Source organism: Eumetopias jubatus, unplaced genomic scaffold (genome assembly GCF_037043125.1).
Source record: "Eumetopias jubatus isolate StellerSeaLion01/CBP00866 unplaced genomic scaffold, mEumJub1_p1.0 scaffold_10, whole genome shotgun sequence".
NCBI lineage: Eukaryota > Metazoa > Chordata > Mammalia > Carnivora > Otariidae > Eumetopias > Eumetopias jubatus.
The window spans coordinates 51196396-51219355 of record NW_028274816.1 but is presented as its reverse complement, the minus strand read 5'-3'; the positions used below and the strand labels follow the sequence as shown (position 1 = coordinate 51219355).

At 54.5% G+C, this 22960-nt stretch overlaps 3 protein-coding genes across 3 annotated transcripts in view; 1 reads left to right on the top strand and 2 right to left on the bottom strand.

Annotated features, from left to right (window-relative positions):
• Positions 1-625: 625 nt before the first annotated feature.
• On the bottom strand, positions 626-5133 carry MED29 (mediator complex subunit 29). The gene is made up of 4 exons (XM_028090743.2): positions 4274-5133; positions 3487-3545; positions 3143-3227; positions 626-946 (listed from the first exon to the last, which is right to left on the bottom strand). The coding sequence occupies exons 1-4, from the start codon at positions 4487-4489 to the stop codon at positions 704-706; spliced, it is 603 nt and encodes a 200-aa protein (XP_027946544.1). The 5' UTR covers positions 4490-5133; the 3' UTR covers positions 626-703.
• PAF1 (PAF1 component of Paf1/RNA polymerase II complex) lies at positions 4770-9595 on the top strand. The gene is made up of 14 exons (XM_028090742.2): positions 4770-5096; positions 5699-5728; positions 5827-5919; positions 6244-6365; positions 6463-6529; positions 6623-6724; positions 6808-6913; positions 7014-7082; positions 7165-7268; positions 7359-7475; positions 7582-7710; positions 8647-8752; positions 8867-8957; positions 9036-9595. The coding sequence occupies exons 1-14, from the start codon at positions 5050-5052 to the stop codon at positions 9437-9439; spliced, it is 1587 nt and encodes a 528-aa protein (XP_027946543.1). The 5' UTR covers positions 4770-5049; the 3' UTR covers positions 9440-9595.
• A 202-nt stretch (positions 9596-9797) lies between these two features.
• SAMD4B (sterile alpha motif domain containing 4B) overlaps positions 9798-22960 on the bottom strand; it is a 37767-nt gene continuing 24604 nt past the window's right edge. Inside the window, exons 4-13 of the mRNA XM_028090741.2 lie at positions 18854-19093; positions 17857-17966; positions 17619-17705; positions 16606-16948; positions 15895-15980; positions 15266-15384; positions 14533-14731; positions 14204-14327; positions 12158-12241; positions 9798-11948 (exon numbers count right to left, since the gene is read on the bottom strand). Of these exons, the coding sequence (XP_027946542.1) occupies positions 11920-11948; positions 12158-12241; positions 14204-14327; positions 14533-14731; positions 15266-15384; positions 15895-15980; positions 16606-16948; positions 17619-17705; positions 17857-17966; positions 18854-19093 (1421 nt within the window). The 3' untranslated portion in view covers positions 9798-11919. The remainder of the gene's footprint in view (positions 11949-12157; positions 12242-14203; positions 14328-14532; positions 14732-15265; positions 15385-15894; positions 15981-16605; positions 16949-17618; positions 17706-17856; positions 17967-18853; positions 19094-22960) is intronic.

Sequence of the window (22960 nt, the reverse complement as noted above, 5' to 3'; positions counted from 1 at the left end):
GCTGAGGTCAGGGCCTAGAACCCCTTCACTTCCCCTTTCCTGGGCTGAGGACCTGGGGGCTGGGCTGACATGGGAGGTGCTGGGTCCAGGGGATCCCTGGACTTGGCCGTGGCCCCTGGAAATGCAACTTCTTCCCCTAGCCCCAGGTAGCCTAGGGGTCTGGCTCCCGGAATCCGGCCCCCTTCAAAACAGAGTCCCACTTAGGAACTGGGGGCAGAAGAGAGCAAAAGGGGACTAAGACAGAGATGGTCAGAGACAGGGAGACAGGACCACAGAGGCAGAGAGACAGGGACAGAAAGAGACCAAATGAGAGACAGACAACAGACCCATACCTTAGAAACACACAGAGAGACAGCTAGAAAAAGGAGCAACCACGGAGAGACCATCCCCCCAACAGAATCTGGAAGGACTGAGGGAGAGAGGCAGGTCAGGGCTCTTTGCTCAGGCCAAGTTGGGGGAGAGCCTCTGGAAGAGGTCATCAACAGGCGGTCCAAAGTGCATCCCGGCTAGGCAGGACAGCGGGGGGCCGGGAGCGGCGAGGCCCCGCCCTGCGTGCTCCCTGCTGGCCTCTGCTGCCCCCTGCTGGCTCCCGCCACAGGGCTCAGGCGCGAAGAAGAGGCAGAGACCAGGCTGCTTTGAGGTCACTCTTCATTCCCTCCCCGCCCCCTTCCCGAGCAGCCTGCCCACTCCCAGCCCTGCCAGCTCACAGGGTGCCCCCAGGGCCTGTAGGTGGTGCAGGCGTCTTGCCCGTGACCTTGTTGGCGCAGTCCAGGAGAGCAGTGTGAATGTCCTTGGCACAGGCAATCTGGGCTTTGATGACCGCCAGGTACTGTGGGTAGGGCAGGCTGTCCGGCTGCACGGCGTCCGGTTTGGTGGCCGTGGGCACCAGAGTTGGAGAGTGCTTGGCGCTGTCGCAACTCTGGGACAGGCACTCATGGGCCAGGCGCTGTGGACGGGAAGGCAAGGTGCGGCATCAGTGTCACTCCCGGGGCTCCCAACCCCACCCTAAGGGCCAGCCTTGGGTAGCCTGCTTGGCCTCTGGACTCCCAGGGGCTTGGGAGTCAGAGCCTGGCCCTGCCAACCACGTGCTGGGTGACCCTGAGGCACGCGGCTGCTTCTGAGTCTTTTTCCTTCTTTGGAAAACAAAATGGGTTTAATCACTGCCTTTGCTACCTCATCAGGTGAGAGTGGTGAGAAGAGCGTGAGAGACAGCCAGAGATCCTAGCACATCATGGAATGAGTGTCAGCTGCCGGTGCCGGGACTGTCCTAACTCCAGCCTTGACCCTGGCAGTGACTTCTCTGATGACACTCCTGGTTCTCCTCCTCCTTCTCTGGCTGCTCTGTCTAATTCCTGCTTACTCTGCCCAAGCCCTAAGTGAGGCACTTCCCAGGCCTCAGCTCCTCTCGTGCTCATGGCCTCTCACGGCTGTCCCACCCATACGCACCACTCAGCTCTCACCTCTGCAGTGACAACACCACACCTGTGTCCCCAGCCTCCCCTGAAATCCCAGAGTTCTTCTACCCTCCCCACCAAACTGTTCCTCTTCCTCTTCCTGGGTCCCTATCGCAGGAAGGGCACTGCCATTCCAACTGGAGCCCTGGACCTCATCCTGGAGACCGCTCCTTCCACGGTCTGGCAGCCCCATAGCCTGTACACAGAGCCTTCTGTGTAGCTTTCCCATCTGCTCGTCCCCAATTTCTCAGGGCCCTGTCCTGGTGCAGCCTAGCCCACCTGAATCCTGTCATGGTTGCCTCCTTGGGCTCTCAGCCTCCACTCTTGGCTCCTCTGACCCATCCTTCACTTGGCAGCCAAAGAATATAGCAGCCATATTCCTAAAAAAGCCAGCAGGTCCACGTTCTTCCCTGCTTAAACTCCTCCACTGCTCCCCAGCACCCTCGGGGCTATATTCAAAATACAACAAGCCCTGGGGCGCCTGGGTGACTCAGTGGGTTAAGTGTCTAACTTCGGCTCAGGTGATGATCTGGGGGCCCTGGGATTAAGCCCCACGTCAGACTCTACGCTCAGCGGGGAGCCTGCTTCTCTCTCCCTCTGCCCCTGCCCCCTGCTCCCGAATGTACATGTGCTCTCCCTCTCAAATAAATAAGAAATCTTAAAAAAAAAAAAAAAAAAATTCCAACAAGCCCTAATGCCTGCTATACCTCAGCTAAACTGAATTTCGTGACATTCCTAAAGGGAAATTAAGGTAGAACCTGTTCCTCCTGGTTGGAACACCTTTTTGCCACCACCAGGCTTCTCAAATTCTGACTTTTCCTTCAAACCCCAGTTTATTTTTTTTAAAAATATTTTATTTATTTATTTGACAGAGACACACAGCGAGAGGGAACACAAGCAGGAGGAGTGGGAGAGGGAGAAGCAGGCTTCCTGCCGAGCAGGGAGCCTGACGTGGGGCTCGATCCCAGGACCCTGGGATCAGGACCTGAGCCGAAGGCAGATGCTTAACGACTGAGCCACCCAGGGGCCTCAAACCCCAGTTTAAAATAATGATGATGATGATGTCACTACAGGAAACGTTTGCCACGTGCTTAGTACCACGTTACGCTTTTTACATGTATGATCTTGCCGTCTTTCCCCAAAATCCGTTTCTCAAAGGAGAAACCCGAAGCTCACAGGTAGAGACTGGTGGTCCATCCAGATTCCAGAGGCTGTGCTCTTAGCCACCTGCCCTCCTCGAAACTCCTGCCCCCTTCCATTTTTGCTCCAGTCTCAGCTCAGATGTGCTCTCTACCAGTAAACCTCTCTGAGCCACCCTCTCTTCTCCCTGCCCCACCCTAGGCAGAGTCGGGTGCCTTTTTGGGGCTTCCACAATCCCCTGAGCTTCCCTCATTTTAATCCTGACCCCTCCTCCTGTGCCTCCCCCATCATAGCCCTGACTTCTGTGGCCTGGGCTTTTCCTATTACAGCCCTGACCACTCTCAGCTGTCACTGTTTGGAGATGTATGTCACCCCACTGAACTGGAAGCTTAGTGAAGGCAAGGATTGCAGCAACACTGCGTCCCCAGCATCAGCTGAGGCACAAGTGTGGCCTCTAGGAGATGCCCAGTGTGTGCTGACTGACAGTTCCTGAAGACCTGGGGACTGAGGCAGGACTGTGGTCACCCAGTGTCTAGGAGGCCCCTTACCAGGCAGAGCTCCAGCTGGTCACAGAGTGCGTAGAACTCCTCCAGACACTTGTCAAAGCGCTGTATGGGTCCATCACTGCTCTTTCTATAGCCCAGGAGGAGAAGGTGACTGGAGAATGGATTTCCAATCTCCGAGACTTCAGTGTCTACCCAACCAAGTATCCATCAGGAAACCAAGTTTAGGCCCAGAAGGCCCAAGGCAGGGCCTAAGGGGCTGTTTTAGAAGAGGCAAAAGAGCAAGCCGGGTTGCTAAGGAGTGGGGCTTGAAAACAGAAGGAAGGGGGGTAGGTGGGTGGGGATCCGGGTATGAGGTTCTAAGACCGGGGAAAGGGGACTATACTCACTGTCCGTTGTCAATGTTAGTGTTCTGAATCAAGTTCTGGGCTGCAACCTTCATCAAGGTCTAGTTAAGGAAAAAAAATGCAGAAAATAGAGAAACAGAAGGGGACACTTTTGATAGATCTACACTCTTAAGATCTATTCAATTTCGGGGCGCCTGGGTGGCTCAGTCGGTTGAGCGTCTGCCTTTGGCTCGGGTCATGATCCCGGGATCCTGGGATGGGCCGGCGCTCGGCTCCCTGCTCAGCGGGGAGTCTGCTTCTCCCTCTGCCCCTCCCCCGCCCCCCTCATGCTTGCTCTCTCTCTCTCTCTCTGAAATAAGGAAAATCTTTAAAAATATATATATTCAATTGCAAGCTTCCTCTTCACTTGGCACCTCTCCTCCTGTCAATCCAGAGTAGCACCCATATTTTCCCAAAGGCCGGCTCTCACCTAGGGTTCTCCCAATAATCTCTCCGACATATCCTACAGTCCTCCCACATCCACCAATCACAGGCAGAATCTCTGTAGAGGGCAGTCCTTTCCTCAGGCTTTAACCACCAGAGCCTTGTTTTACCTTTAAACTCCCTCCCACTCGAGTTCCGGCCATTCCCAGGCCCAACATCCGTACTGATCCGCTCGCACTGTCGAGCCGCAGAGCTTCGCTTTGGCCTCATCAAGAGGACCAAATGTCATTCCGCTTTCCTGCCTAATGCTCCTTTGCGCTCTCCCAGACTAAAGAGCCCCTCCGCCCTCCCCCTTGGAATCAGAGAACCAAACCCCGCTAGCTTCTAGCAGCTCTCGGCCAATCACCTGTAGACTCTCCTTCAACTGCGGGATGAGCATCTTATAACGCTGCACCGGATCGAAGTCCTGTTGCTGTTGCTGCAAAAGCCCGCTCGGAGCAGGCCCCACCAGCTGTGCTGGTGGTTGCGCCTGCTGTTGCGGACCCGGGCCACCAGACGAACCCGGACCCGCCACACCCGCAGCAGACGAAGCAGCTGCAGCCTGCTGCTGGGACGCAGCCATCTTTCTCAGTTTAGCGCACCGGAAGTGCGCCACAAGAGCGTCTCTCCCGGTTTCTTTTCAGCGTCCCTGTCTCCAGGCCCCGCTTGCTAGTTAGCTCCGCCTCCCAAATAACTCAGCCAACGGGAGGAAAGAATAACCGCCTCCCGGAGTTGACTCTCAAATAAAACGTCCAGATTGAGATACCGATTCGCCAATCACAAGAGGCTCTTCCTCCCTCGCTCCGCTCTTTACCCAGCCGTTTGCCAATCCGGGTGTGGGTCTAATCCGGACTCTATTTCCCAGAAGGCCTCGCGGCCTGAGGCGACCTGTCGGGTCCTCAGCGTCTTGGCGGCAGTTGGTGGAGCCGGAGCTGGGAGTCCGTCTTTGGCGCTGCCTGCGCGTTTAGCTGAGTCTCCACTGGAATTCTTCACCAGCCTACCTCCTTCCGACCCTACCTTGGCAGAGAGCGGCGCCAAACCGAGCCCTCTCTCGGATTAGGCGCCCGCCGACGTCGGTACACCCCTCCGCGTCTCGCCGCGGCTCAGGAAGGACCCCGTCCGGGCTTCCTTCGCCTTGTCGCCATGGCGCCCACCATCCAGACCCAGGCCCAGCGGGAGGATGGCCACAGGTAGGCGCCACGCCACCTGGCTGTACCGCTTTCGTCTAGGTCTATCCAGGTTTCGGCGAGGCGGGGGGTCGGGCGCGGGTGTCTTCCTACAACGTCACCAGCCCCTCGGGTCCGCCAGTGATGTCAAACCCTCGCCGCGAACGCCGTGACGTCACGCAGCGCTCACTTTTGACAGACAGGGGTGGGTTCCTTCAGGGATGGGGTGTTGCCCCCACCTCCCTGTCATGGAGTTCAGGGATTAAGCTCTTGGAAGACTGTCTAGAAGGGATTGTGCGTTTATTACTTCAGTCAGGCGTTTGGAGAACCCTTTTGCTAAAAGCAATTGAGCACGTAGTTCTATTAAAGCACACGAAGACGGCACCTCCAAAAGGGATTGAGCAGTTGGATTCATTCATGAAAGCGTTTGGAGACACTTTCTCTACAAGGAGTTGAATCCTAGGGTCCTTCCGTTAAAGTTCTTGGAGCACCCCTCCCAAAGGGATTACCGTTTGTCACCCCCTCCTTCCCTTCTTTAAAAGCTTGGAGACACCCCCCCCCTTAATTTTTCTGTCAATCCTGTTTTCTCCATCTTTCTGTCAATGTCTCTCTCTCTTACCTACCAGGCCCAATTCTCACCGGACTCTGCCTGAGAGGTGAGCCCCATTGGGGTTTCCCAGAAGGGGTGGACCAGTGGGGGCTGGGAGCAGAGGTGGGGCAGCAGGGGCTGGGTTTTGAGCCACTGTATTCCCAGGTCTGGAGTGGTCTGCCGAGTCAAGTATTGCAATAGCCTCCCGGACATTCCCTTCGACCCCAAGTTCATCACCTACCCCTTTGACCAGAACAGGTGAGACTGAGATGGAGGAGGGCGGAACAACTCAGATCATGAGTTCCTTGAGGGCAAGGATTGCTGCTTTTGTTGACTGCTCTCATCTCAGGGCCTAGAACGGTACCTAGTAATATGGTAGTAGGTGCTCCATAAACATTTGTTAACGAATGAAACAAGCAGTGTCCAAGTCTTTTCCCACTGAAGAGCCAGCCTTCTGACTCCAACATGGGGGGACACTCCCAATTTGAGTTCCTCCCTGGAAAAGCTTAGGCTCTGGGAAGCAGGAATGTGAAGGGTAAAGCTGGAATAAGGAAAATATAATGGGTATGTTTCCCCACCCAGGTTCGTCCAGTACAAAGCGACTTCCTTGGAAAAACAGCACAAACACGACCTCCTCACTGAGCCAGACCTGGGGGTCACCATTGATCTCATCAACCCCGATACCTACCGCATCGACCCCAACGGTGTGTGGGAAGGCAGGGAGGGCCTGCTCTACGCCAGCAAAGGCCAGGCCCTCCCTCACAGCCCTCATAGTCCTCCTACCGCTTTGTTCTCCTCTAGTACTCCTAGATCCAGCTGATGAGAAGCTTTTGGAAGAGGAGATTCAGGCCCCCACAAGCTCCAAGAGGTGAGCGTGTGCTGAGTGGGGGCTGGAGATGGGGGGCGGATCTATGATGGAAGGAGGGTGGTGGGTCCTAGGTGCCTAATACTCTACCCCCAGATCCCAGCAGCATGCAAAGGTGGTGCCGTGGATGCGGAAGACTGAGTACATCTCCACGGAGTTCAATCGTTATGGCATCTCCAACGAGAAGCCTGAGGTCAAGTAAGTTGTGGTGGGTAGGGAGGGAAAGTGGAGATTTCAGGTGTGTCCAGTGATCCCTAAAGGCCTCCCTCTTTTACTCCTAGGATTGGGGTTTCTGTGAAGCAGCAGTTCACGGAGGAAGAAATATACAAAGACAGGGATAGCCAGATCACAGCCATTGAGAAAACTTTTGAGGATGCCCAGAAATCGGTATTTGAAGGACTGGGATGGGATGGGGGTTGGGGGCAGACCAAGGTGCAGTTCCAGAGCTCCGCATCCTCCTCACCCACCCTGTTTTTGCCCCCACCAGATCTCCCAGCATTACAGCAAGCCACGAGTGACACCGGTGGAGGTCATGCCTGTCTTCCCAGACTTTAAGGTCAGATCCAGGGCAGGAGGCAGCAAGGGATAGCCTGCCATCTCTGCTTGTCCCAGTCTAATCCCAGTGCTCTTGCCCCTAGATGTGGATCAACCCATGTGCTCAGGTAATTTTTGACTCCGACCCAGCCCCCAAGGACACGAGTGGTGCAGCTGCTTTGGAGATGATGTCTCAGGCCATGATCAGGTAAGTAAGTGGCCCCATTGCCCACCTTGGCCTGTTCCTCACTGCTCCTTTGTCCTCACTCTTCACCATTCCTCCTCTTCTCCCATCCAGAGGCATGATGGATGAGGAAGGGAACCAGTTTGTGGCCTATTTCCTGCCTGTGGAAGAGACGCTGAAGAAACGAAAGCGGGACCAGGAGGAGGAGATGGACTATGCACCGGATGATGTGTGCGTGGCTTGGGATTAGGTTTTGGGAATTGAGGACTGGCTCTCCCTTTTCTCCCTTAGAAGAAAGAAATGGGGCTGCTGACCTTGTTCCCCTCGTCCTCATCAGGTACGACTATAAGATCGCTCGGGAGTACAACTGGAACGTGAAGAACAAAGCTAGCAAGGGCTACGAGGAGAACTACTTCTTCATCTTCCGGGAGGGTGACGGGGTTTACTACAACGAACTGGAGACCAGGTACTTGGTACACCCCTACCTCAGATTAGCCTGGGCCTGTGCTTTAGAATCCTGAGCCTAGGGTACGCAGGAACCACCTTGGAGGTCATTTGGAGGACTTGGAGGCGTTTCAAACAAGAATAGAAGCAGCTTGCTTGAGCATGTGAGCTGGACCTGGTTCTAACACACGAACCCAGGAAAAAAATCTCGAGATTGAGCTTCTTTGTAGGGTGAATAGCCAAGTTCCCTCCGATGTAATAAGAGACTTCATGTGAAAGTCAGCATAGGCGGAATACGGAGTAATACATCAAATGAGCGTAAATATTTCAAATGAAATCCTGGATACCCGAGTTAAAAAAGGTGACCCCCACAAACTTTCTCCTGAGAGCTGGAAGTTTACTCCTGTGCTAGGGACCTTGGTGTATGTAAAGGTTGGGAAAGAAAGTGTGACCTTGAGTTTGTTTAAAGCAGAGATCACAAATTCTGATCCCATGTAAAAGGTAGCACTGTGGGCTGGTGGGCTCTGGGTGACCTGGAGCTCTTGGCAGCCTCCAAGGGGCACCATGACCTAGGCCAGCAAAGGGCTCCAACCTATTGTTGCTATTCTATGGGAAGGAAAAGTCCCAGTGGAGCCACAGATTAACATTTTCCGAAAGCCAGCAATCTAGGTTCTGTGCTTTTAAGTGTTGCTAATTCACCTTAAATCTGTTACATATCCGTAACACTGTGTGTGTGTGTACATTTTATAAATACGTCGGACTCATGGAGCTATTAACCTTCCCTTTCCCTTATCCAACCTCTGAGTTTAGTCTCCTTCATTCAACCTGCATTTATTCTGGTCTGTTTTGGACTAAGCATTGGTGAGGAAGTAAGAACCAAGTTAGAGTAGATCCCCCACTGGGGTCTTTAAAATATGCATCTTCCACACACCCCTCCCCACCAACCTGCCCACTGCAGGGTCCGCCTGAGTAAACGTCGGGCAAAGGCTGGGGTTCAGTCTGGCACCAATGCCCTGCTTGTGGTCAAACACCGGGACATGAATGAAAAGGAATTAGAAGCCCAGGTAACAAACATCACTGGTTGGCCCAGGGCACCCGTGGAGAGGGTGGGGGTGGGTGAGGAGAGAGACAGAAACCTGACAGAGCATCCTCCTTCCCCTCGACCCTGCTGCTTCTAGGAGGCACGGAAGGCCCAGCTGGAGAACCATGAACCCGAGGAGGAAGAAGAAGAAGAGATGGAGACAGAAGAGAAAGAAGCTGGGGGCTCAGGTAAAGCTGGACAGGCCAAATCCCAGGAGCTCTGGAAGGGTGGGAAACTGGGTCTCACTTCTCCCTACTCCCTTACAGATGAGGAGCGAGAGAAAGGCAGCAGCAGTGAGAAGGAAGGCAGCGAGGATGAGCGCTCGGGCAGCGAGAGTGAACGTGAAGAGGGTGACAGGGATGAGGCGAGTGACAAGAGTGGTAGCGGTGAGGATGAGAGCAGCGAGGACGAGGCCCGGGCCGCTCGGGACAAAGAGGAGATCTTTGGCAGTGATGCGGATTCGGAAGACGATGCGGATTCTGATGATGAGGACAGAGGCCAGGCCCGTGGCAGTGACAATGACTCGGACAGTGGCAGTGATGGGGGTGGCCAGCGGAGCCGGAGCCGCAGTGCCAGTCCCTTCCCCAGTGGCAGTGAGCACTCCGCCCAGGAGGATGGCAGTGAAGCTGCAGCTTCTGATTCCAGTGAAGCCGACAGTGACAGTGACTGAGTCCCAGGTCCTTCAGGGTTGGTGCAGACATGATTATAATGCGATTGCTATGCGCAGGAAGGCACTTTTCGAGTGGTCTATTGGCGAGCCCTTTCCCTTTGTTTCCTTCGTCTCCTCCAAGCCTTGCTGTTAATAAAACCGACTTTTTTCCCTTTATGTCCCATCCCAGCCCTGTGGTCTCATTTGCTTTATACCTCTCCTCCCCCCACCCCCCCCTTCCCAGGAGCTCCGTGGTTTCAGCTTAAGGCCACTAGGTTTTCCCTGAAGTGTAGCATAACAAAGGTCAGAATCCTTTTTTGTTTTTGTTTCTTGTTTTTTTTTTTTTTTTTTCCAAAATAAGCCCAGACCATTAAACAAGTGAAACTCCAACAAGTCTTCTCCAACAGCGAGAAAAACTGTACAGTTACTCAAAGCTGATTCTGCCAGTGGGGCTGGGGATAGGAGGGAGGGTGAAATCATGGTGGGGGGAGGGGGCTGGGGAGGGGCTGGGGCAGAAGAGGGTCAGGGTCCTGCCCATCAGAGTGGGGCCGCCTGCGTCCTGCACACTCTGCTGTCAGGTGGGGGGAGGGGGGCAGCTCTTGCCTCCCGTTGTGTGTGTGTGTGTGTTGGGGGGTGTCCCTCACCACCTCCCAATGCCGGCAGAGCCAGCTCACCCTGATGGGTAGTGAAGAAGACAGAACTGGCTGGGAGGTGGTGAGGGTCCTGTAAGAGGGACACCCTGCTGATTCCAAACGAGGTGGCCCCTGTCCATCCCACTTCCCGGGGCTACTGGGAGAGGGGGACTGGAGAAGCCCTGGGAGCTTGAGGGGAATGAGCAAAGGCACAGAAACATGGAGGGGCCGGGGTGGGGGACTTGCATAGGTTGATGAGTGTGCAAGAGGTACATAAATAAACCTGACACCCCACCCAGCCCGGCACTGGGAGAGGAGGTGGGGACCTTAGCAGATCCCCAGGGCCACCCCACCCCCTGGCTTCCTCCCCCTCCCTGGGCTCAGAGCTGAGGGAGGTCCAGACCAGGAGGGCAGAGGCAAGAAGGTCTGGGGAATGGGCTGAGAGTGCAGGGAGGGCGGTGGTTTTAAAATTTTTTTTTTTTTTTTGGTTTTTTGTTTTTTCCCAACATTTTGTATCTTTAATAACATACACAATGGTTACCAGCCATATTCATAACAAAAGTTATTCATAAAATGTATCTAAAAATAACATTTTTTTTTTCCTTTTCGGTGTGAAAAGCTTGAGAATGTCCCAGTGGGGGGGGTGGGTGGGTTGAGTGGGAAGAGGGGGTTGGAACAGGGGACCCTGGCTTCCCCACAGTCTGAACCCCCAAGTCCCCTCCCTCCACCTGGGCCCCAGCACAACCCCTCAGCAGGAACAGAGACCAGAGGGTCTGTATGACTCCACAGCTGGGACAAATCTCTGGGTTATGATATAGTGTTCCACTTAAGTGAGGTCATGACAGAATGGGGGGTGGGGAAGGATGAAAGAAAAGAGGGGTGGGGAAAGAAACCAAAAACCAAACAATCCCCTTTCCCTTACTCCTTAACCCAAGTCTTTCAGCAACCAGACCTGGGAGTGGACAAGGGTGTGTGTTGGTTGCGGGAAGGGGATGTTAAGGCAACAGACTTCCTGACCTCACTGGCTGCCCTGGTTCCCTGCCTTCAACCTCTGCCTCTGGGGAGCCAGGACTGGGGGGAAGTGGGGAAGGGCGAGGGGGTCTGGAGGAGGGGGCTCTGCCCTCTCCCCTCGTAAAATTCAGGCTCCCCCTGCCACTTTCTTGGCTCAGAGAGAGGCCTGGGGATTCTAAAAATGAGAGGGAATGATCAGAGAGAAAAACCGTTAAGAACTATATAAATATGCATCTTAAATAGGCCTAAGAAATTAATTGTAGAGAACCTCTGATAAACAGGGCAAAAGGAGGTGAGTGAAAGGAGGGTGGCTCCTATCCTCGGGAAATGGTGGGAATGGGGAAGGAGAAGAAGGTGGCAAGGAAAGAGAGAGAGAGGCTCCTCTCATCTACCACCTTCTCTTTAGCTCCTCTCAAATAACAACCAGGAGAGCAGGTTATCAACCCTGCTTCTCTCTCCCCAAATGTCAGATGGTTCTGAGCAGGTCCCATAAGATAGGGGGGAAGCTGCTCCCTTAGGAGGGGCAGGTGGCCGGCAGTCTGGAGGAGGCAGGGGTGGGACGGGGCCAGGTGGGGGATGAGGGAGGGAAGGAGGGGCAGTCAGGCTGGCCAGTCCCTGCCCCCTTTATCCTGGCTGCCTCCTACCTCCCTGAGCCTCAGCAGAGATCCCTCGACGGGCCTGGGAGTGAGCAAGGCGTGTGCCAATGTTAAACAAAAGTTAAAAGGGTGAGAGAGTAGAAAAATACTAGAATGTATAGCTGAGCCAGCCCACCCTCTTGCTGTCGCGGAGAAGCCCGTTGGGGGTTGGCCCCCGCCCGCCGCCCAGGGAGCCTATGGGTGCGCTGGGCTGTGGGTCCCGTCAGATGGTGGAGGTTTTGTCTGTCCCATCTGTGGTAAGAAAGGGAGGAAGGGAGGAAGATCAGGAACTGGCGGGAGGCCCAAGAGAAGGCGCTCGGGTAGCCTGTCATCCCAGTCAGGCCCTCCCTGGAGGCTGGCCTCCCCTAGGGACCCCTCAGGATGCTCTGAGTTGCTCAGTTCAGAGGTGGAGACGCTGCTGGGTAGGTGGGAGCTGGGTCAGGGAAAGAGGAAATGCTCACCACCCAAGGCGTGTTCTGTCATGCTCAGACACAGAGACTCCAGAGTGGGATTGATCTCCAGGTCAGGCCCAGGGACCGGGCAGTCTGAGGGGGAGAAAGAACAGAGGCGAGGGCTGAACTGAGTGCGGAAAGCAGAACCTGGGAGACAAAGGACTGGGTGGGCTGGTGCGGGGGGCGGGGGGGGGGATAAATAAGAGGAGGGAGGGAGGGGGGCAAGGGACAGAGAAACCGCATGTAAGACGCGGCACACGCTCCCATGGAAGGATGACGGGGCACGGACGGAGGACACAGACGAGCCTGGGGGGTCTCACGGAGCAGGCAGAGGCAATAATGGCAAGGGCAGAGGCTTAGCAAGGAAAAGCAAGCCTGACCAGCAGGCCGAGGCAGTGACGGGAAGCTGAGGGGGCTTCCTGGAGGCCACACGCTGCATGCTGCCTTAGGCGCAGTCTGGGCACCAGCCCCAGGCACTGGGCAGCCCCCAACTCCTTGACTGATGACCTGCTCTGTACTTGGTGCAGAAGCTTAATTAGAACCTTTCCCATCCCCACTTGGACTTGCTCCCCTGGGCAGGATGTCATCTGGGCAGGCCCAGCAGATGGGGCAAATCAGGACAGCAGCCATGGAGCTTGTCCTCAAACCATCTCTCAAGGGCCTCTTGTTCTGGTGTCTGGGAAACAGCCCACCTCCCTGAGCAGACCTGACCCCACCCCACATGGCTTACAACCCCTTCCTTGGCCCCTCACTGCTATGGGGAGAAAGCCTGAGCTTTCTACCTGAGTTCAGAAGAGCCTGCTCCCACCTCCAGACTCACCTGTCATCACATCCCCAGTGAACTCTGAGCTCAGGCCATGTCGGGACACCTAACTGTCTCTTCTTAGCAAATATTTTTTTTGACCTTGGGCGAGTCACCTGAGTCTCAGATTCATGACTGATAGGGGAATACCACCAGCGCCCTCATGTATGCAGCTGGGAGGATCTGATTTGACGGCGTGGAAAGCCGCCGGACACACAGTTCAGCACACAGCACGCCGGTAGAAAGAACTGTTCCAATTTTTTGCTCACGCAGTTCATCCATCCAGTCATTTACAGCAGTTACAAATGCCTACCACGTGCCAAGCCCTAGGCTAGGATGAACACAATGGACAGGGTCCTCTGCCTCTGACAGATGGCAGTTCACATAATCTCGTAAGTTAAGAAACCCACTGATTTGGCAGTTTATGTCATGAAGAGCTTAGGGTCACATGCGAATCTAATTTAAAAAAAATTTTTTTAAGTAAAACTCTACATCCAACATGGGGGTTGAACTCATAACCCTGAGACCAAGAGCTGCATGCTCTACTGATGAGCCAGCCAGACGCCCCATCCACCCGCAAACTGAAGATCTCTCCAGAGGCAGCCCTTTCCAGACCAGCCTTCTCTGCCTCTGCAGCCTCAGTGGCCAGCAGCAGGCCAGGCCCAGGGCAGGGGACACCCCCACTCGAGAAGCAAGGCAGGGCTAGCGTTTCCTTAACCTCCCTTTTGCCCACTTCACCCTCATTCTGATCTCTCATCACTAGACTCATCTGTGAGCTGAAGGAAAACAGCCGTCTCACCTCACAGACCCTTTAGTATGGAACCTGATCTAAGAACTGAAGTCTCTGGTTCCTGCCTGAAAGAATCCCAGGGGACTGACAGGCAGGACTCCCCTCCACAGAAACCTCGATGCTTTGACTGTCTCGTCCCCTCCACCCCTTCCAAACTGAGTATTTAATGATCCTCTAAGAAGACAGTGACAGAGACCAACAGGGACACTAAGGCTGTGAACACAGGGAGGGAGAGGTGTGGAGAGGTAGGGCTGGGAGAAGGGAAGACAGAAGACTGAGAAAGCAGCAGGATCGGAGAAAGAAAACAGCAGTGGGGGAGTGCGGGGTGGTAAAAGAAAACTCAGGATGTGGGAAGATGGGTGCAGACTGGTGGGAGGTAGGAGAGGACAGTGGGAATGGGATTGAGAGGAGGGCCACCTGAGAGTACTGCCGAGGCGGAGTCGCAAGGACAGGGGCAGCTTACCTGGAGGGAACATGAGAATGGCCTGGGGCGATGAATGGACCGGGAGGGAGTGGGTGCGCTGCACAGAGCTGCGGCTCTGGCTGGGCATGCTGTTGCTGCCTCCAGGGTTGGCAAACCACAGGTTCTGCACAGGGCACAGGGAAAGAGAAAAGTGGTGAGCTGAGCGGGAAGAGGCCAAAGCCTGAGGCCCAAGCCCAGGCTCGGTGGAGCTGGCAAAGGAGCCTCTCCCCTCTGAGCCGGGCCCAGGTGCAAACACATGGACATGCACAGCCCAGGCACCACCACCCCAAACCCAGAAGTGCCACGCCCTCCGCTTCCCGCTGGCTCACCTGTCGGCCCTGGCCCCCAAGGCTGGGGCTGGTGAGGGCATGTCGGGGGGAGATGCCCCCAATGCCTGAAGGGCTCAGAAGGCCCATCCTGCCGGGTGGGAGGGCCCGGGGAGGCATGGGGAACTGCCGCTGGGTCCGCCGGGCTACCCCCATCCCCACAGAGCCAGCTATGGGAAGTGAGTTGGAGCCGAACGCCCAGCTGTGAGAGAGAAGGCACGGTGTCAGTTGAGGTGGTTGGGGCCCCGCTGTCCGCCCCTTCCCTCACCTCTCCCATCATAATCCCCATGGGAAGGACAGAACACAGACCTGCTCTGAACAAGGACTCCCTGCCCAAGTCCTTGTATCACACACTCTGTACTCCTGCCCCAAGGTACCCCCAGGATGGAGATGGGAGCAGACAAAGGTTTCCTCACATCCACTTAGAGCAGTTCTAACTTGAATTCTCAAACGCGATATTTAGTATTTGGGGAGAAAAGGGACTTCACAGCCCCCTGCACACAGGGGAGAACAGGGGACACGTGTTGCTTCTGCCAGCTCAGTACCCTGTTCTAGTGGTAAGAACACCCTGATTTTCTTCTGGGAAAATCTTCACAGAGTGACTTGTGGAAGGTCACCCAGTGATTGAACGAGGACAACCAATTCCCAGCCCAGAATGCGATCAGCCCACTGAGCACCACCTGTCCAGCACCAAGGGCTTTGGGAGTGAAGGTCCCCACGGCCCCCGCCCACTCACCCTTTCTGCTGCCGGTAGTTCTGCATCTCTAGTGCGGCTTTGCGTGGGAAGGTCCGGAGGAGTTTCAGCACTTGCTGTTTCCAGGACAGCAGCCGTTTCTTCTGCGTCTCCGTGAACGCCTAGAATTGGGAGCGTGAAGCAGGGAGGGTGTGCTTTCAGATCTGCCTTCCATTCATCCACTCAAATATTTACGGCCTGCCTGCTCTGTGCTAGGCAATGCTGGGGTGCAGAGGTAACCTGCACACAGAGAGCTAATGGTTCAGCTGGGGAGAAGATACGCAGGCCATCTGAACTGTGATGAGTACCGTGAGGGAGAAGCCCAGGAGGCGCGAGAAGCCTGATCTGCTATGAGGGGCCAGTGAAAGCGTCCCTGAGGTGTATTTATTCGAACTGAGGGCCAAGGGACCAGCAGGAGGGAGGGGAATCTGGCTCCCCAGAGAAGGAATATGTAGTAAGGCTCTGAGAAGGAGAGCTCACAGCAGCCACTGGAGCCAACACTGGTGGGATGAGGGCTGGGGACGCTGGGTGGGTGCCAGCCGGGCAGGGCCCTGAGGGCCGCATGAGGAATGTGGATGCTGAGAGCGATGGAGGCAGCCTTTCCTTTCTTGGGACCCTAGAGAAGGCCTCACCTCATGAGTCAGGCACTTTTCAATGAGCTGGAGGTAACTGGTGATGTTCTCCTCGTCTGGTCGGGACACCAGCAGCTGGGTGCACACTGAGGGGCAAGGGAGAGGGAGGGACGTTAGCCCCAGCATGTCCTCTGCCATACTCTAGCTCCCTCGGCCCCTGCTGGCCAGCACAAAAGTTGGAAGAGGACACTCCGGATGGATGCGTTCCGGCTGTGTGCGAAGCACAGTACCTGGCTATTGGAGGATATATAAAGCCCGCCACAGTGGCTCAGAGAGGTGGAATCACTTGCCCCAGGTTACACAGCTAAAAGGATATGGACCCAAGTGTAAAGTTGGCTATGCCATGCTGCCTTAGGAAAGGGCAAGCCCACTATGAGTTGCACCATCCCCGTCCTGTGGACTTTAGTCTCCTGTGAAAGAATCAACGGATTTGCCTCATACTGTACACAAATTCCACTGACACACTGTTCCCTCTTCTGCTCAGGCTGGAGATACTGTGCGGGTTAAGTAAGGGTTGTCTCCCACCATCAACTGGGACATACCTGAGGGCAGGGCCTTGCTACTCAGTCTCAGCCACTCTCTGAAGTGATCTAGTCCCCAGGGTACTTTAAAAGCTCTGCTCCCATCATTTAACTTGGATTTGATCCCTGATGACTGGGTTCACTTGGCTCCCTGTCCCAGAACTTCTTGCTGGGCCTTGCCTGGTCTCACCTTTGCCCATCACCCGTGTAAACTGGCTGGGGATGTCTCCGTCGGCGACGGGAGCCGGGGCTGGTTCACTGCCATCAGTGGGAGCTGGAGCTGGTGGAGGGGGGTAGCTCTCTGCAGCTGGAGGGTCCTTGGCCTCAGTGCCCTTGTCTGTGCCGGGGTGAGCCAGGGGAGGCTCAGCACCTGGCAGTGGTGGCTCCCCCCGGCTCCCATCCTTGGCAGTAGGGGTGGTGGCGGCGGCAGCAGCCACAGTGGCCTGGAGGACGCTGTAGGCCTTGATGGGGGTGATGATTATCTGCTGCAGCTCCTGCAGAGCGTTGCGCAGATTCCCGCCTTCCAGCACATCCTGAGTAGGGAGGACACATCTAGGGTCACATGCTGACCCCCACAGCTACATAGAATGACTACACAAGTGGGATCAGACAGAGCTTGGAGAGGGCCGGTGGAGGCTCGTGTCCTAGCACTTAGAGAAGGCAGGTAAGGACAAGACAAGCTCACATATACACACATATATGTACCCATCTGTATACACGTACTCCCGCTTTCCCCCCTTCAAAGTGGAATTCCATGGGGCTCAGGAGAAGGTGGTCTGATGCTGGGGCCTCAGGGTCCCACCAAAGATGGAACCAGAAAGCAAGAGGCAAGGAAAGGGAAAAAGGAATGCAAATCAAGACAGATATGAAAGGAGAGTGAGTGAATGAGAAACCACCAAATGGAAAGAGAGATCATGCACACAGGGAGACATTCTGCTCCATCGGAAACACCAGTCAGAAATGGAAAAGTGAAAGGGGACAGCAGGGATTGAGTTAACAAAGTCTGGAGGCACAGACCAGGACAGAAAGGGAGGGGAGCCTCTCAGCCACGGGCAGGTGAACCCTGTGATCCAACTTGCTCTTGGCCTCCCTAGGGCTGGGGCCTCTGGAGGTCAGACCTGAGGGCTGGGGAAGCCCAGGGGAGGCCACCCAGAGCCACCGGGCAGTCAGCTGGCCTTGGAGATGGGAGTACCAGGTCCTCACCTTCTCCAGGGACTTGAGGACGCTCTGCCTTTCACGCAGCTTCTGGATGCTCAGGGCTATCTTGTGGCGGGCACCTTTGGTGACATTCTGTGGTAGGGGCAGAAAGGGAGAGGAAGCTGGAAATGTGAGGCTGAGGTACTTGGGGTGCCCCAACAAGGCCTGAAGAGACATCAGAGGCTGGGGCCACGTCAAAATGGTGCTGCCCATGACACGTCCCTGATGTTCCCCTTGGCGTCACCTGAGACTCCAGATGCTGCTCAGTCAGCGTCATCATCTCCTCGTAGCTCATCTGTGAGAAGAGGGCCGCGTACTTGTGCAAGCGGAGGCTTTTGAGCCATGAGGGCACATCTGTGGAAAAGGAGAGAAAGAGGTCGGGAATCTGGCCCTTGTGACCAGGGCAGGGGAAGGGTTGTGGGGTGGGAGCAGTTTTGTGCAGTTTTTAATGGTCCATGCTTGGTGGAACGCTGAGGCCCCAGCATCAGACCACCTTTTCCTGAGCCCTATGGAACTCCGCTGTGAAGGGGGGAGAGGGAGTGAGGGGGTACAACATAACCGGAGGTCACATGAGAAACTGCAGAAAACTGGGAGAAGTAGGGGAAAGCCAAGGGTCCATAAGGCATTTTTTTTTTTTAAGATTTTATTTATTTACTTGAGAGAGAGAGAGAGAGAGAAAGAGAGAGCACAAGCAGGGGGAGCACAGGCAGAGGGAGAAACAGCTTCCCCACCGAGCCGGGAGCCCGACACGGGGCTCGATCCCAGGACCCCGGGATCATGACCTGAGCCGAAGGCAGACGCTTCACTGACTGAGCCACCCAGGCTCCCCCATAAGCCACTTCTTCTCCTGCCCAGTTGCACCCTTCTAGGTGGCCTTCCCTGCTATCAGGACATCTGACCCTTCTGAGCTGCTTGATTGGTCATGTACTAGGATGACTTCACTGGTATCCCTAAAAGTCTTCCTGGAACTTCTGTCCCATCAGCTACTGCTGTGTCCTGGTTGCCTTGTTAGGCTGGGGTGTCTGAGAGCAGGGGTTTCTCCCCTATCAGACCAGGGCCCAGAGGGATCTCTCTGCTCAGTGTTGAGCCCTAAGGGCAGAGACTCACTCCCCGCTCAGACCTGCCCATGCCCAGGGTAGGGTACAGGGTGACAGGACAGAAGGCCACAGCTCCCTCCTGTCCTCTAGGCTATGCAGAAGCCTCTCTTCAGAGAGTCCTAGTGCTGCCCTCTGCTGTCATACCTTTCATGCCACTGCCGTCCTCCTGGAAAGTGTTCCGGCTGGAGCCCTGCTCCTCCGTCTGCTCACTGCCAGAGGAGGCCACGCTGCTCTGGGGCGAGAGGGGTGCGTGGTCGGGCGTGGTGAAAGCGGCCCGGGCCCCGAGCTCCTCTGGACTCGGCCACTCACCAGGGGCCTGGGGGCTCGTGGGGATGAGCGACATGGAGCGCTTCAGCGGGCTGGGGTGAATTTGGCAGGGGAGACCTGGCCAGAAGGGGAGAGGCAAGAGGTCAGGCTTGGAGATCTGACCACAGGAGATTATACCCCCGGGTTGGTGCCACGGACGGCGGCTCGGGCCCAGAATCCAACAACAGGAAGGGACCCTATGGTCTGAGGGGAACCACCTACAAGACATTGCTCGTTCCCTCATTCCTCCCCACGCCCAACCCATCAGCAAGCTCCCAACCACATCTCTGGGTCTCCTCACTTTCTCTTCCGGCACCCTGGTCTGGAGCTGGTGCGCCCTGCTGGAATTACTGCTGCAGCCTCCCTACTGGTTTCTTGCCTTCATTCTTGCCCCCTACAGTCCATTCACCTCACAGAAGCCACGTTGATCCTTCTAAAAATGCAAATCTGACCAAGTCAGTCCCTGCTTTAAATCCCACCTAGGACTTCCCTTCACCCTGAGGATAAAACTCAAACTTCACACACCTACAAAGCCCTGTGGGACCTGGGCCCTGCTCATCTCTGACCTCTCACCTCCCCCAACTCACCCTTCAGTTCAAGACTTTTTAGCTTTTGCTTCCCCACCAACCCTTACTTATTCCTGGAACACTCAAGCTGTCCAGCCTCAGGACTTTTGCATTTGCTCTTTCTTCCTGTCTTCCTGATCTTAGCAGCTGGCTCCCTAAAGTCTCATCTCCAGCAAGCATCATCTCTTCCAAGGCCTTCCCTGAATAGCTGCCTGCAACCAATCTTGGTTACTCTATTATATGACTCTTACTTAGCTTCCTTATAGCACCTACCATAACCTGGAGTGATTTTACCTAGTTATTTGTGTACATGCTTATGAATGGCACACCCCTGCTACAACACAAGATCTGTGACAACAGAGACTTGTCCTGTCTTAAAGATCACTGTATCCTCAGTAATTATAGTGGGGCCTGGCCCGGAGGAGCTGCTTCATTAGCATTTGTAAAGTAAATGAATTAATGAAATACATAAACTGCTTCTTTGACATCCCTGTCATTGGGCCTCACCACCTCCCAAAGATTTTTCCTGAACTGAGCTAAAACCAGCCACCCATGAGGCCCAGTGACTCAGGGTGAATCCAGGGCTTCTTCCACAAGATGTTTCATACTCTCCATTCATCCCATTCCTGAGGTAGGAAAAGGGTTCCAACTTGATTTTAACCATCCTCAGGACAAGGCAGGTTCCACGAGCTTCCAGACCTTTCCACATAACTACTCCCTCTGCCTAAACTCACTGCTCTTCCACCCTTCCCTCCCAGCCACTTCAGCCTTCACTCTTCACTCGAGTGTTAGCTTTTCTGTGACTCCTTCCTCTGCACGCCCTGGGACCCTGTGTTACTGCCTCAAGCCTAGCATTTACTACTTCCATCACCAGCCCGCCTCCTACACTGGACTCTGGGCTCATGTATATTAGGGCCACATTCCGGGGGGGCCTTGAAGGATAAGGTGAAGCTTTTCAATTTTTAGCAGTTGCAGGAATAGCAACCCCGCTCAATCATTTCTGCGTCGCCAGGATGAGGTGCAGGGCATGATACACAAGAGCCCTCGGTTTCATAAAAGCCCAAAGGAGGGCACCCATGGTCCATCCTAAGGGTGCTAAGGGCGCCTCTGAGCTTGACACAGGGAATTCAAAAGTACCCAAAGTCAAATAAAAAGACAAGGACACAAAGCCACAAAGCCTCCCCTGGGAAGGTGAGAACACCAAGGCTCAGGGAACAGAAGCACTTTGCCCCAGGTGCCACAAGGAGTTGGGAGGCAGCAATGGAAGAACTCTAGCCTTGTTTCTGATGGAAAGGCTGGGATTCCTGCCAGTGCTCCACCAAAACTCAACCCAGGAAGGACAACCAACCTGGTACAGGCCCCAAACCACCTTCCTCCACCTGTGACAAAATCTATGCTCCTAGCCAGGAAGTCACCTGAAGGACAGGGCAGTGCACTGATCCATCCCCTCAGGCCAGCCTCCACCTCTGCCTGTGACCTCTGGGGTCCTCTTCTCATGGCTTCTTCCAAGTGTCTGGATTCCCAGAAAACGGCACCTTTTGGGTCCCATGGGACTCGGTATAGGCTTTTTTTTTTCTTTTGCCTGTCTTGGTGCCTGTGGCCTCCTCCTCTTCCCTTCTCAGCCAAGAAGGAAGCAGGCAAGGCTGAGAGGGCAGGAAATTATCCTGATTGGAGTGATCGTGCAGTTCCTGAGGAGTCCTGCTTGGCCAGGCACTGGGGTGGAGGCCGGCCACAGCATGAGAGCTATAAAAACAGGAGATCCAGGGCCTCACACTCTCCAAGAAACCCTGGTCTGTCCTTGGCAGCACCCCAAACCCACCCTGCCTGCCCCTACAGGCCAATCCTTGCTCCCCACTCAAAAATATTTTAATGGTTTCCTGTTTCCTGCAACTGCTTGAAGTTGAAAAGCTTCACCCTATCCTTCAAGGCCCCCAGAATGTGGCCCTAATATACTGAGATTTGGGAGTCAAGACAGACCTGCACTAAAATTCTGGCTCTGTCACCTATTAACTTTATGATCCTGGGCAAGTCACTCTGTCTGCCCCCTCTGCCTCCATTTCCAAGTAATGTCCTTGGCACAGGGGTAGGCACACAATAAACATGAATGTCTGCTACTGCTATTACTCATTTAAATCCTTCCATCTTTCCATCCCAGCCAGACCTGTCTGAATACTCCAATTTGCCACCCCTGTGACTTCATTTCATGCTGTGTCCTCTACCTGGAAGGCCCAATTCCTTTCTCTCTTCTGGTTCAACCGTTCTGACGTTGCTCCAGCTCAGTCCTTTAATAGCTGCTGTCCCCACTGGAGGGAGGAAGTAATGTATGGGCACCCTACATGGGTAAACCCTCCCCTTGATGAGGTCCGAGCATCTATGGCAGGGTCACTTTTAGGTGGAGGCAATGCAAAACAGCAGTTAAAAGTATGAGCTGTGGAGCCAGATTGCCTGGATTTAAATTCTGGCTATACTACCTGGGGCAGGTGACTTTTCTGTGACTCAGCCAAAGAATTTATATGCGTAAAGTTCTCAGGACAGCTTTTGAAAAAGACTGAATGCTCAATAATCTTAGCTAGATTTATCCTTATTAATATATTTTCCCAATTTGGACCCAGAAACTGTGATGCTCTGAGACTATAAAACAAGGTCTAACACACTTTGGGTTGCTAGAGATGAAGAAGTGCTCTCCTATCCCTCTGTTTTCCTTGATTCTTACCAGCACCTGAGAGGGAGGCAGGTGGCCAGGACATCCATATGAAAGTGGGGGAAGAAAGAGGCTCAGGGCATCAAGGATGTGTACCAGGTGCCAACAGGAGACCCAGGGTCGCCCCACCCCTGAATGGATGACATTTTACTGCCACTCATTCTTGGCTTGCTTTAACCACTACCAGCCAGCCAAAGGGGACCAGCCATGCTGAGGTTAAATCTTGGAAACCTCTCACACCTGGAGTCAGGTAATATTACCTCACCAAGCCTTGGAAATGCCACTTTCCCTTATCCTGTTCATTTCAACTAATATTTCAAAAATTCATTAGAATACCAGCTCCTCTTGCTCACCCCAGCCTCTGGGGTGCTGACCAACACAGCCCTTTCCAGACCACTTAGTTGGAGGACAGCGTAGTCACCAGGGGCAGACTCTGGTGTCAGACTGCCTGGGTCTGAACTTTGGACCATTCCACTACTTGTTCTGCGTATAACCTTGAATACATGACTTCACCTCTCCGAGTCTCAGTGTCATCTCTAGAATGGGGCTGATGATAAAGTTGCGACAAGGATTAAATGAGATCACGTCAGAAAAGTGCTTACAGCACAGTCAACGCTCAACAATGTTACCTACTATTATTAATACCTTACAGTGTGAATTACATCTTACATAAACAGG